The sequence below is a fragment of the Ptychodera flava genome, chromosome 11 (assembly GCF_041260155.1).
Source record: "Ptychodera flava strain L36383 chromosome 11, AS_Pfla_20210202, whole genome shotgun sequence".
NCBI classification, from domain to species: domain Eukaryota; kingdom Metazoa; phylum Hemichordata; class Enteropneusta; family Ptychoderidae; genus Ptychodera; species Ptychodera flava.
This window is the reverse complement of record NC_091938.1, coordinates 42,274,814-42,287,626: the sequence shown is the minus strand read 5'-3', so window position 1 is coordinate 42,287,626 and position 12,813 is coordinate 42,274,814. Positions and strand designations below refer to the sequence as shown.

Here is a 12,813-nt window from a genome sequence, read left to right as displayed (position 1 = left end):
TACAAAGTATATGTCATGCAGCTTTATTTTGACAACATTATTTTTTTTTTGATGTGGTCAATTATTACTTTTGCAGCATTTAATAAATGGTGAAAATGAAATCTGTCTTATCAGAGAGGATCCATCAATATCACAACAAAATCAAAGTACTTCAGTCAACAAGGTAAGGATTCTAAACACTGTGATAAACTCTAAAAATCATTGGCCAATGATAACAGGGTTCATGGACCACTCATAGTTTACATTGACCAATGATAACAGGGTTCATGAACCACTCATATTCCCACAGTAAATGAATATCAGAACCATCAAATTTCTGAAATCAATGGATGAGATCATGTGTAATTATAAGCTGTGAATAATCACCATTGATAATATATGTCATCATTATTTTATTTGCTAAGGCAAACAATACTCAGAATATACATTGCATAAATAAACATTAATAAATAAATAAATAATTTCATTATGAAATAACATTTTTCCACTTAAAGCTCTGTGCAAAATATAGCTATTTCGAACACATTACATTTTCCAATGAGAGAAAGACTTGCTTTAGTCTAGCCTTTGTGCCACTCAGCTGTAAGTTACATTGCTCTATCATATAGGAAAACTAAAGTTTAGAAAATTTGCATTCTCATTTATTTCATTGTCATCGCTGGCTTTTGTTGAGTTCAAGACAGCTCCTTTCAATACTACAAATTTCTTCAAGGCTTGATGTAGTTTTTAGCTCATATTTGGTATATATGTAAATACCAAAAAGAGCTTATATGGTCAGTCAGTGGCGTCTGTATGTATGTATGTGTGTATGTATGTGCGGATGTATGTCCGTCCGATGCAAAAGCTCCCCAACCACCATAGCTACCAGCTTAGTATTTGGTGTATAATTAGACCCAGGGGTTGAGATGTGACGTTGTTCAAATGAACATGTCAGTGTCAAAAATAGGCAAATGAGGTAAGAAAAAGGGAAATTCTGCAAATGTGCAGGAGTGGTAGCATGCCAGTGACTGAAACAGGATACTCCACTGACCCCGGGTCATTTCCTGTTATTGTTCATGAACTATTACATATTAACAGACCTGCTCAAACTAAGAGGGACTAGCTGTGTGTATGCACGTTGCTAAAGTTGACCTCCAGTACCTAAAGTTTCAGACCTTATTGACTTTTGTCATTCTTGTTTTTCTGGTTTAAATATTTCTTCTTGTTTTTCTGGTTGTACTGTGCAGAAATCATTGTCATAACATCAACATAGAATTTCCCTACACTCAACAGATAGAAACAACATCAATTGTTGATTTTTGGTACCCCTACTGGTATGTACCAATTCTGATCAAATGTGAGCGACACCATATCATTGCGGTATTTTTGAGAATTATTTTAAACATTGAATATACTCAGTGCACATGGAGGAAAAGATTTTGAAATTAGAGGTGCAAGAAATAATTCCTTTCTTTGTTTGTGTCTTGTCTTCTTGTTATTTGAAGGTGAAAACCCCACTTACTTCAGATAAAATGAAGCTACTTACACCACAGAATTTCGTTGCCATGGGACCATCACAATCTGATGATATTGAGAGAAGAGGTAAAAAGAAGAGGAAAGGAGACATAACAGAAGTGAGTTGTTTCTTGTGTTGAATTTTAGTAGCCATCTTGTTGATAATTCTGTTACATTTGCAGTATATGAAATTCTTGGTGTGTATCAACTCAACACAAGTCTGTCTGTTTTATCTCATATTGCTTCTAAGCCTTGATCTTATCATGAAAGGCAGCTGGCAGTGAAATGGTCTGAAATCTCTGAAATTTTATGTAACTGCAGTGTATCTCCACAGACAAATCATCATAGTAGCTGTTCCAGGATTTCCCCACACCCATGTGGAGAGCCCCACGGTACGTGAAAGTACCCATGATGCAATGCGATTTGTACACACGGAGATCGGCCTGCCCATTCTCCCCATTGCGCGTATGCACCCATAGAAACACGATACAATAGTTGTGAGTACATGCAGATACAGTCATCAGCGCGTTGCGATCGCCTCGAAAATATTTAGACTGACAGTGGAAGTTTTTCTTGTATTCACGTATATGTATTTATCATCGGCCAGATATAAGGATTGAACTTTTAGCACAAATGCTGCGATGTCTGATACGGTGATAGCATGCATTACCGAGTTACTGAATGTCATGTCAGCTCTGGCTACGCGGTGACACTGACAGAAACACATTTCGGCGAACGCAAGCTGCACTGAATCGACACCCCTTCCAAACCAGCAAAGCTGTTGACGCCGGGTGTGAGGATTTAATGGACCGCAGTTTTCAACAAGCGATCGTGAAAGTTCTGTAAACACTTCAGTATCCTGTGATCGTGCAGAAACAGCGTACTGCGTAGCGCCTTTGTAGTTTTACGTACGGCCAGTGTTGTTTACATCAGCCGGTCCCCGGGAGAAGACGGCAACGCAACCCTAAAAACGCATCGTAACAAAGAGGTTTTGTCAACAGTTGGCAATGCAAAGCCACGTTCCTATCTGTTCTAGTCTTTACAGTTCAAGGACCGTGCAAAAATGAACATTGATTCATATTTCGTGCGATCGAGAAATTACATGATTAATACCGGTACATAATACACAGATACAGCCAATGGGCATATCGTCATTTGTATTTGTTTCAGCGCCGTGTCTCGTACAAGTTTAATCCCGGCACAAGCGAGCGTAAGCGTGAGTACAGTGCATGTGCTTACAAAAGCACATAATACCATGGCGAAAAACATTTTTAATCCGATGTGGCTGTCCTTTTTCAAACTCCATCTTCTTAGATTTTGGGGTCAACATAGGCAGGCAAGCAGTATATCGATATCTTTGGAATCGTATTTAGTTGCACGACAATCTAATGTTGATCATTTCTCAAAATCCACGTTTGTAATCGAGAAATAGCCAAAATTCCGTTAAAAATCTCATTTTTTACAAAATAATTGCGCTGAAATTTCCAAATGACGGTCAAATAAAAATCTGGGAACATAATTTTACTCGGAGCAAGCATGGCAATAGCGTATGCACTCTTTCAGGCATCATTGATAAAAAACCAGAGAAGAGATAGCTAAAAATATCCCCAAAAAGGCAAAAAAATGAAAACTTAACGACAATTTTCAATGATATGGATCTTTGGATAGAAAAATGCTATAAAGATCCGGAAAAAAACTGAAAAATGTACGTCTTTCGGGCTATCACATTGACGTAACTGCGAACGAGGATAAAAGTCATGCGTACGCATTCGACCTCAATTTCAAGCTGGGGGCTATTTTTGGACAGCTTTAGTCAGAATTGTAATGGCGCCCTCGGTGGTAGAATGGTGATCTCTGTGTGTACGAATCGAGTTGCATCATGGGATAAACCACGTACTGTGAGCCCTACCAATCAATTTTACTGCTGGTCAGCTAAAAATGAGTCTGCCATGCCAGACAGCATTGTCAATTCTTTGCGCTGTGGCTTTGCCCCACGTCGTCCATTCTGCTTCAGCTGGTCTCTCATTCACACCTTGGCTATGACTGTGTTATTGTGTCAATTACTAAAGTAGAGCCAGGTTTCGAAAGTGCCAACATTGACTGCACTCAATGCAATGTTACATTGTTTGTTTTACTAAAAAAGTTATGGATAAATTAAGGCAAATGTGAAAAACATGATGAAGGTTCAGTTTCATAGGACATCAGATAGGTTATCAAGTGGATTGATAAGATATCAGCAAAAATAAAAGTAAGGATATTGGGCCCAATATGCTAAAACCCTTTGGTTAGAACACTGTTACTGTAAAGAGATTTGGTTTGATATGCTTTGGAGCCCTTCTAGACCTCTCAAGCCATTGGATGTTGAAATTACATAAAATTTTGTGAAATACCAACCTTATGAATATGATGTGACAGGGACATGATTGTATTGCACGGTATGGTTTTGCATTTCAGCGTTCAATGGAAGATAGGTTAATTGCAATGAGTATTGCATGTCAAGATATCATGTCAGGATTACCACAGGCAGATTCTTTGGTTAAACTGCTTACCCAAGGCCTTCGAAATCAAGATGATGATATACTATCGGTGAGTTTGGAATCGGCTATATATTTCTTGTAGTATTCATTCATCCTTTTTAACAAATTTGCACAGAGTTTGAACAGCAGAAAGGTTTTACTTCATTGCAGAAATACTGTTGGGTTATTCACAAAATACGGCCCTGTATGGACGAGGGCTCAGTGAGTGACGTATTGGACGAGCCGAACCCTATTATTATACACCTCCCTCCATTAATCGTCCGTATAAACTAATTCTATGGTAAATTTTGAGGGATGCGGCACGCGTGATATGAGTGGAACGCGCGCGATTGTTGAAATAAAATTGCTACAAACCCTGAAAATTTGCGCGTCAGGTGTCTCTCGTATTTGGGACTCCGCGTACTATACAAAATATGGAAAGTTATTGGACGGTCAAACTCCCATTGGTTACGGCAGTAGGTGTATAATAATGCTTTTTATGATCACAGATAATGACACAAATGGAAACTATTGATACCTATTATAAATGGAGTAACAAACTTCGTGAATGAAAATATTTTATTAATCATGATGTAATTATCAACCACTGACTTTACAGACAGTTGAGAATGCCATTTCATGTTGAAATGTGTCAAATGGCACAACAACAATGTCCATGCAGTCATTTATCCCAACTGCATATATTTAGCTTATATTATGTTAACCAGGGGTTTCATTAAAAGTCAGCCACCGGCCATGTGGTTGGCTGTGGGTCAATCACGGCTGTCTGTTATTACTTTAAAATCCTGAAGTATTGTGCTGCTTACAGGAATAATTCACTGGTATATTGGCAAAGAGTTAACAATTATCCCTAGCCTTAAAGGTATACTGTCACCTGTTCCAATTTTGCCACAGTTACCATGGAAAGAGAAAATCTTACCAATCACAGATTTTAAGCAGGTGGCCACTTTTTAAAAACAGCGCCCTCACATGGGCATTTTGAATACCAAGGAACGCCCCTTTGACCATATATGGGCATATTTAGATTACAGGTGACTGTATACCTTTAATGCTGTATTACGTGTTTTCGACACTTTGCAGGGTTGTAAGTGAAAAACTGTGTTCGTTGGCTGGTGTTCATGATCTAAGGTTGCCTCACTAAGCCTTTAAACACAGATATTGAACCAAAACACATCCATTTGACTTATTCAGCGTGCTTTGAGGTTAGGGGATATCGAGCATGTACAGTAACACAGCATGGCATCGGCCATGAAATGTGGTCTGAGTGACACCTGTGGGTCGAAATGGAGAAAGATAGATGAGTATATAAAGAAAGGCACAACAGATAGCAACTTTTCAACTCATTTTGATACTTATGCAGTGTTTTGTGAATATCTCTCTGGAAATGGTTTCTTTGAATGCTTGTTGGTTTACTATCAACAATCACCCACTGCAATCCTTGGTTGTACAGTGAAACCTGTCTAAACAAAACCATTCAGGGACTGAGAAAATTGTTCGGTTTGGAGAGGTGTTTGGTTTATAGAAGTCGTTTTAACAGAGTTCTATTGGAATGGGACTGGGGAAGGGGTTCACAGGTTTCCAGTTTAGCAGGGTTCGGTTTAGACAGGTTTCACTGTATATTGTAAACAACGGCTTCAGTGAAAAATGGTTGTCAAAGTTCGTTCTCTGAATTTATTCACTTTGCTTGATGTTTTAGTGGTTAGGGTCAAAGTTAGACTTATCCCAATTCTGTGGGCATGTCTGAATCAAAACAGCGTAAATTGAAGGAGTAAACTTTAGCTAGGTAGGAAGAGGCACTATAAGGTGCCTCTTCCTACCTAGCGAGGTCAAATTTGGTGGGCAGAAATTCGACAGAAAAACACGGAAAATCATAAACGAAAATCTAAAAAGAAATTACTCTCAATAAACACAGTTTCTCAGTTGTAGCAGAAATCCTGGCTATGGTAACAAAGTTACCTGAAAAATAAAAATACTCCGCACCGCAAGATGTTGCCAAACGCAACTGATGGCGTCCCCAAGCAAGCATTTACATCCGTAATGCGCTTCATACCAACGCTAGAGCAATTCACACCTTTAAACAATAGCGCATGTGTCACATTTCCAGAATGGTGGGTGGAGGGACGGTGTCACAAGCAAGCTGTGGTGTCAATGAGTCTGGATTTTGAATTCAGTGAACAGACACTGACTTATCTATTCGGGCAAATAAACCCTAAAGTTAACTGTCGGTAACAACCAACCTTTCTGTTTGTTATTTTCCCATTCTAAAATGACTGACAAAAAGCAATTGGAGGGAATCTGACATCGAGAAACTCTGCATTCAAAACATGGTAGACTAGTCTGACCTCCTAAGTTGTTCATTTTAAGTCTACTGAGTCTGCGCACAAGACTACAAGACCAGCTAGGTCACTAGAAAAATACAGCTAACTGGTTTGTATAGGGTAATGTTGATCCAAACTTTACAGTGGTTAGGGATGATATAAGCAGTAAAAACTTGACAAACAAGTACATTATTTTTTTTCAGAAGCTACAAAACATTCCTTTATAACTACTAAATATTTTTAACTCACGTGTTCACATGTGGGCTAATGTTATAGCGATGTCTGTCTGTCTGTCCGTGTGTGTGTGTGTCTGTCTGTCTGTGTGTGTATGTGTGTCTGTCTGTCTGTCAGTTTACAAGATAACTTAAAAACGCCTGAACAGATTCAAGTCAGATTTTGTAGACAGGTACGATATACTACTTGCAAGAACTGATTAGATTTTTGTTAGTGTGGCTTGCATATTAATGAAGTTATGTAATATCATTTTTTTCCATACAATGGTTTCCCTATGGAGATGGTAATGACAGTGTAGACATATATCAAGAAATACTGCACAAAATTTCATGAAACTTTTCAAAGATGACAATCTCAGAATATTATGATGATGCTGTGATTTTCATGTCAATTATCTGCTCATTTGCATATTTAATGAACTTTTGTTATTAGTGACATAACTCAAATTTGATGATACATGCAACAAATATTGATCTGATATCTATCTAATTGTACTGAGTAGCATTGGGCAGTGTCAAGTTAATAAATAGCTCATTTGCAGATTTTATGAAGTTTTGTAATTAGTCATATAACTCCGAAATAACTGCACCAAATGTGATGAAATCTGCTGCAGATACTGATCCGACAGATATCTAACTGCGGTGTAAAGCATTTAGTAGTGTGAAGTTAATTAAGGGTTCATTTACATATTTATTGAACTTTGTAATTAGGTATATTACTCTGACATTACGGCACCCAATTCAGTGAAACCTGCTACAGATATTGATCTGATAAATATATAATTGTGCAATGAAACATTGAGCAGTGTGAAGTTAATTAAGGGTTCATTTGCATATTTAATGAACTACATTGAGCAATGTCAACTTAATAAATAGCTCATTTACATATTTTATGAAGTTTTATAACTAGTCATATAACTCCGAAATAACTGCACCAAATCAGGGCTCGACATAAGCGCTAGCCCACTAGCCCGAGGCTAGTAAATTTTCAAGAGGACTAGTAAAAATGTCTTCGGAGGTAGTCCTGCGGACTAGTGCAATTTTCAAGTTCCGTAGTTGTCCAGGAAAGTTTATCGCTACAAAACTAATGGGACGCCGGGCCACTCATTCGATAAGAATGAACCAAGCCTCGATCATTTATATAAAAATAAACTAACTTTTACCCAAACAAATTGGACAGTGAAACAGTGAAGCAAACTTTATTGATCACCAACTTAAAATGAAACAGTTTACCTGCTACGGAGAATCAAATTGTACTGTACACGCCATAGTAACATGGCCCCGGGAAACATGGCTCAACGCTGAGCATCAAACGGAATTGTCTGCACGTCGTGTATTTTGGTTTGCTTGAAGCTCATCACTTCGCCTAAAAACATGAGCAACCCACAATTTCGTTCAAACACTGTATCCTTGCCTTTCAAAGAAGATTTTTCTCAGATTTCTTCAGGGGCATTCCCAAACAACACCTCCGATAGTTCGTAGCCAGCTTGACCCTGCTTTAGAATGCCTCCACATGCTGACCTCCATAATAGTCAAGACCCCCTAGCTTGATTGAAGCTGATCTTAAAAAGAGCCATCTAGCTTGCCAAAACAGGCTATGGCAAGTTGCTACTGCTTGTAAAGGTGAGGGAATTCCTCACCGATAATAACTTGGTGCTAGCAACTTATTGTTTTGCCATTTTAGTGGCAAAGTGTAATTTATTGGGGCAATAATAGTGAAGTGAACCTTAAAACAGTAGTGAAAAAACAACGTATGAAATGGGTGTATCAGACTGTTGTATCCAATCACTTCTGGGAGTCATTGGTTATTTTTGTGCTAATCATATTTTGTTACCAGTAACTTGCAAAAACCCATAAAAGACACAAGCACATGAAATGGTAAAATGCAACATTTTTACTATTAAAAACAAAATTTTTCACAAACCATTATTACAAATGAGAGGTCCTCCCTCAAGCTGGTCAATTTTAAAATGTGATATATGTCAAAAATATGAAGGCACTCCACAGGAACATTTGTGAATGGCTGTATGAATTTCAGTTCTGGAGAAACAAATCTGTCCCCATTATGAACAAACATGTTCTTTGCAAATTAATGGCGCACTACCTGAGCTATGAAGAATTTTCCAACAAATTCATTCCTACGTCTGATTTTATTCTTGATGGTAATAGGCTATTTTCATGACCTCTCCTCCTACACAGGACATTTCATTCAGGTTATTTTTGTGGTTTATATATGATTCAAAGTTAAACATTTTGCAGTAAGCAAATGTGCTAGTGTTGCATGAAAGTTAGTCATCGGTTTAAAAACCTTTGCGACAAAAAATATGAGAATGGTCATATACACCTCTTTACAACATGAGAGCAACATTTGGCTTTGCTTGAGCAGGACTAGTAGATTTCATTTAGGACTACTAAAAATGAACTGCTACTAGTCTTCGGGCTAGTGGATGATATGACCTTGCGTCGAGCCCTGCAAATGTGATGAGATCTGCTGCAGACACTGACCCAACAGATATCTGACTGTGTTGTAAAGCAATTAGTAGTGTGAGGTTAATTAAGGGTTCATTTACATATTTCATAAACTTTGTAATTAGGTATATAACTCTGAAATTACTGCACCAACTTTGTTGATACCTGCTACAGATATTGATCTGATAAATATCTAATTGTGGAAGCCCTATACATTCAGAACAGTGATACTCAAATTTGTTGACTTTTGAAAAAATCTTATAGAGGATGGTGTTTGCAGCCAGCAGCTTGGATTGTGTAAGCAAGTGATTTATGGCTTGTTGTATGTATATCACAAGTGACATCAAAAATTCCTTCAGAGGGGGACCAGTCCCCTCCTGGTGTAGCATCCTGGATTAAACACTGCATGTCTGATTGATGAACTGTGTGGTCGAGTTGTTACGGCTAATCTGAACAGTGTATTGCCTTGGTAGGGGGTGTGTCTTGGCAATTGATTTGGTGTGGCCGCTGTCCTTTTAATGTGGCCCCTCTTTCACAATTTAGTGAAACCCCTGGTTAACACAATAAGGGCTTGTTTCATATATTCAGAGGTGGTCAATACATTTTTAGTCCCCACGGACACCGTCCGGGGGGACTTATAGGTTTGGTCATGTCCGTGCGTGCGTGCGTGCGTGCGTGCGTGTGTGCGTCCGTCCGTCCGTTCACACAGATATCTCAGAGATGCAAGAAGCGATTTCATTCAAACTTGGTACAAGGATTACTTCATATGTCATACAGATGCACGTCGATTTGTTTGGGATACGATCCAATATGGCCGCCTGGCGGCCATTTTATTACGATTTTTCCATGTACAGAGCCATAACTCAGACATGTTTCAACCAATTTTATTCAAAGTTGGTACAAGGACATTGACCAATGTCATAGATATGCACGTCAATTTTCTTTGTGATACGATCCAATATGGCCGCCAGGCGGCCATTTTATTACGATTTTTTCATGTACAGAGCCATAACTCAGACATGTTTCAACTGATTTTATTCAAAGTTGGTACAAAGACATTGACCAATGTCATAGATATGCACGTCAATTTTTTTTGTGATACGATCCAATATGGCCGCCAGGCGGCCATTTTATTATGATTTTTTCATGTACAGAGCCACAACTCAGACATGTTTCAACCGATTTTATTCAACATTGATACAAGGACATTGACCAATTTCATAGATATGCACGTCGATTTGTTTTGTGATACAATCCAATATGGCCGCTAGGCGGCCATTTTATTACAATTTTTCATATACAGAGGCATAACTCAGGCATGTCTCAAGCGATTTTATTCAAAGTTGGTACAAGGACATTGACCAATGTCATAGATATGCACGTCAAGTTGTTTTGTGATACGATCCAATATGGCTGCTGTGTGGTCATTTTGTTACGATTTTTTCATATGCAGAGGCATAACTCAGGCATATCTCAACTGATTTTATTCAAAGTTGGTACAAGGACATTGACCTATGTCATACATATGTACGTCGATTTTTATGTGATACGATCCAATATGTTGCTAGGCAGCCATTTTATTACGATGTTTTCCTGTACAGAGCCATAACTCAGACATATTTCCACCAGTATCATTCAAAGTTGACATTGACCTATTTCATACATATGCTCGTCAATTTGTTTCACGTCATGTAGCAGTAACATGTCAATTATTGAAGTTTCGTAAGTAGGCTGATATGTCAAGAAATATGTACTGCATCAAATTCATGAAACTTTATACAGATGTTAACCGATGTTAAGCTCACATTGCTTTAACATTGAAAGAGACATTTATCAGTGTCATTTTAATTAATTTGTAATTGCATAAGTAATGAACTTTCCTAATTAGGGTGATATAGCCACAAATTAATACAACGTCAAATGTGATGAAACTTGATACAGATGTTGATCTCATAGTGTTGTAAATACTGCATCAAACTTTATGAAATATGGTACCAGTGATAATCTGTTAAGTGTTAGAATTGTATGCAAAAATGTTTTGCAACATCCTGTTGATTAATTCCTAGTTGACTCATTTTATGAACTTTAGGATGGTGGCCTACATTGGTTTTGTTTTCATCACCATGGAACTCATTCTTGGCCATTGAGCGCCATCTGTATCAAAGTATTTTTATCACAGACCTAATTAATGAAGAGGACTCTATCCTCTCTGAGGACATGTAATCAAAGTACCCATTTTTAACAAGTGGGGACTGTGTCATCAACGATGACTTGTTCTGTGAACTTTAAAAATTTGATCCATACAAAGCAAACAAATGTGATGCTTGCACTCACGTAGTGTTAGTTATTATGATTTCTTCCATTGTAATAACACAGTGGCAACCTTACTAGCAATGATTTCTATTCATATTGCCTTTGAAGAAAGTATTTTAGGTTTTCCTTACATCCAACAAGTGACCATCTTGGTGAAGTAGCTAGTTCTGGATCAGTCAGTGCTCAATTTACATTCATTCCACTTTGGTTTGATTTCAGAAAGTTCTTAGGCATGGTAATGAAACTCTTTTAAAGAATACAGTCAAGTTACTGCCCGTTCAGCTGGTTTTGCCATTTGCAGAACAACTGTCTCGTAGGATAAACCAAAATGCAGAAAGGTAAGAAATGTGATAATGTTGTGAGAACACAGAATGTGTCTACAAGATACTGATCAATTTATAAAGTTGCAGTCTCATCATCAATTATTTCGTAGCAGCTCTGTAAAAAGATGATATTTGCCATTGTTACAGTGTGTGTTTGCAAGATGATTATCATTTTGTGTACTGAAATGCATGAAAGTAATTGTCAATATGTGTGTATGCATCTGTCATGACAGAAAAAGTAGATGGTTATTTTGTCATGATAGCAACAATGATCAATCATTCTGTGTCCCAATATCTACAATGAAATCATGATAAACAACAAGGTAACTTGAAAGACATCCATGTACTGTCTGCCAGATTATATCAGATACCTTCTGCATCACTGGGAACAAAATCCTATCTTGATTCAAGATGTCAAAAAAAGTTTTCTGTTCACTACATAATTTTAATGAATGCATGAAACCTACAAAGTGATTTTTACTTGGTTTAGTGTACAATGATACACTGTTTGTCAAGTTCACAAACCATGTGACACTGGTATGTTTGACTGTGTGACACTAATCATGTGTTATTCGTTTACAGAAGTGTTCTACTAATAAGATGGGTGAAAGCTGTATTAACACTGCACACGTCTTACCTCAGTAACTTTCCTGAGCTTACCAAGAAGTTAAGCACACTCTACCAAATGATAGACACAAGGACCCAGAATTATGCCAATCTTTCCAGGTTACAGGGCAAACTTTCCCTTGTAGTGTCACAGGTAAGTACAGCAAATTTCTCTATCAATGAGGTGTAACCCTGATTTTGCCAGGTTCAAATGTCGCTATCAAGTTACATTTGGTTAAATCCAGTGATCGAGGTATAATAATGTCCCGTATAACATATGACACGTTCTGTGTAATGTGTTCTAACAGTACACAGTTTTAAGACAAGACTGACATGAACATAATTTCCACTGACTTTACTTGCTGTGACATTTTGAATATGATGCTTATTACAGACTTGATCTGATTGCATCAATGGTGATCGTCTATGGCGTGTGTGACATGGATCTTGCTAACTTTCTGTTTTGCCAATTTGAATGCCTTTATTATTTGAGATGGTATTGAATAAGCAAGCAGATATT

The 12,813-nt window shown here is 37.7% G+C and overlaps 1 protein-coding gene across 3 annotated transcripts in view; it reads left to right on the top strand.

Moving 5' to 3' along the window:
- Nucleotides 1–12,813, top strand: part of LOC139144311 (WD repeat-containing protein 43-like) — a 67,372-nt gene that overhangs the window by 42,569 nt on the left and 11,990 nt on the right. For all 3 annotated transcript variants that reach the window (XM_070715008.1, XM_070715006.1, XM_070715007.1), the window contains exons 9-13: nt 77–163; nt 1,485–1,613; nt 3,949–4,080; nt 11,584–11,702; nt 12,270–12,447. In XM_070715008.1, coding sequence (XP_070571109.1) covers nt 77–163; nt 1,485–1,613; nt 3,949–4,080; nt 11,584–11,702; nt 12,270–12,447 — 645 coding nt within the window. The remainder of the gene's footprint in view (nt 1–76; nt 164–1,484; nt 1,614–3,948; nt 4,081–11,583; nt 11,703–12,269; nt 12,448–12,813) is intronic.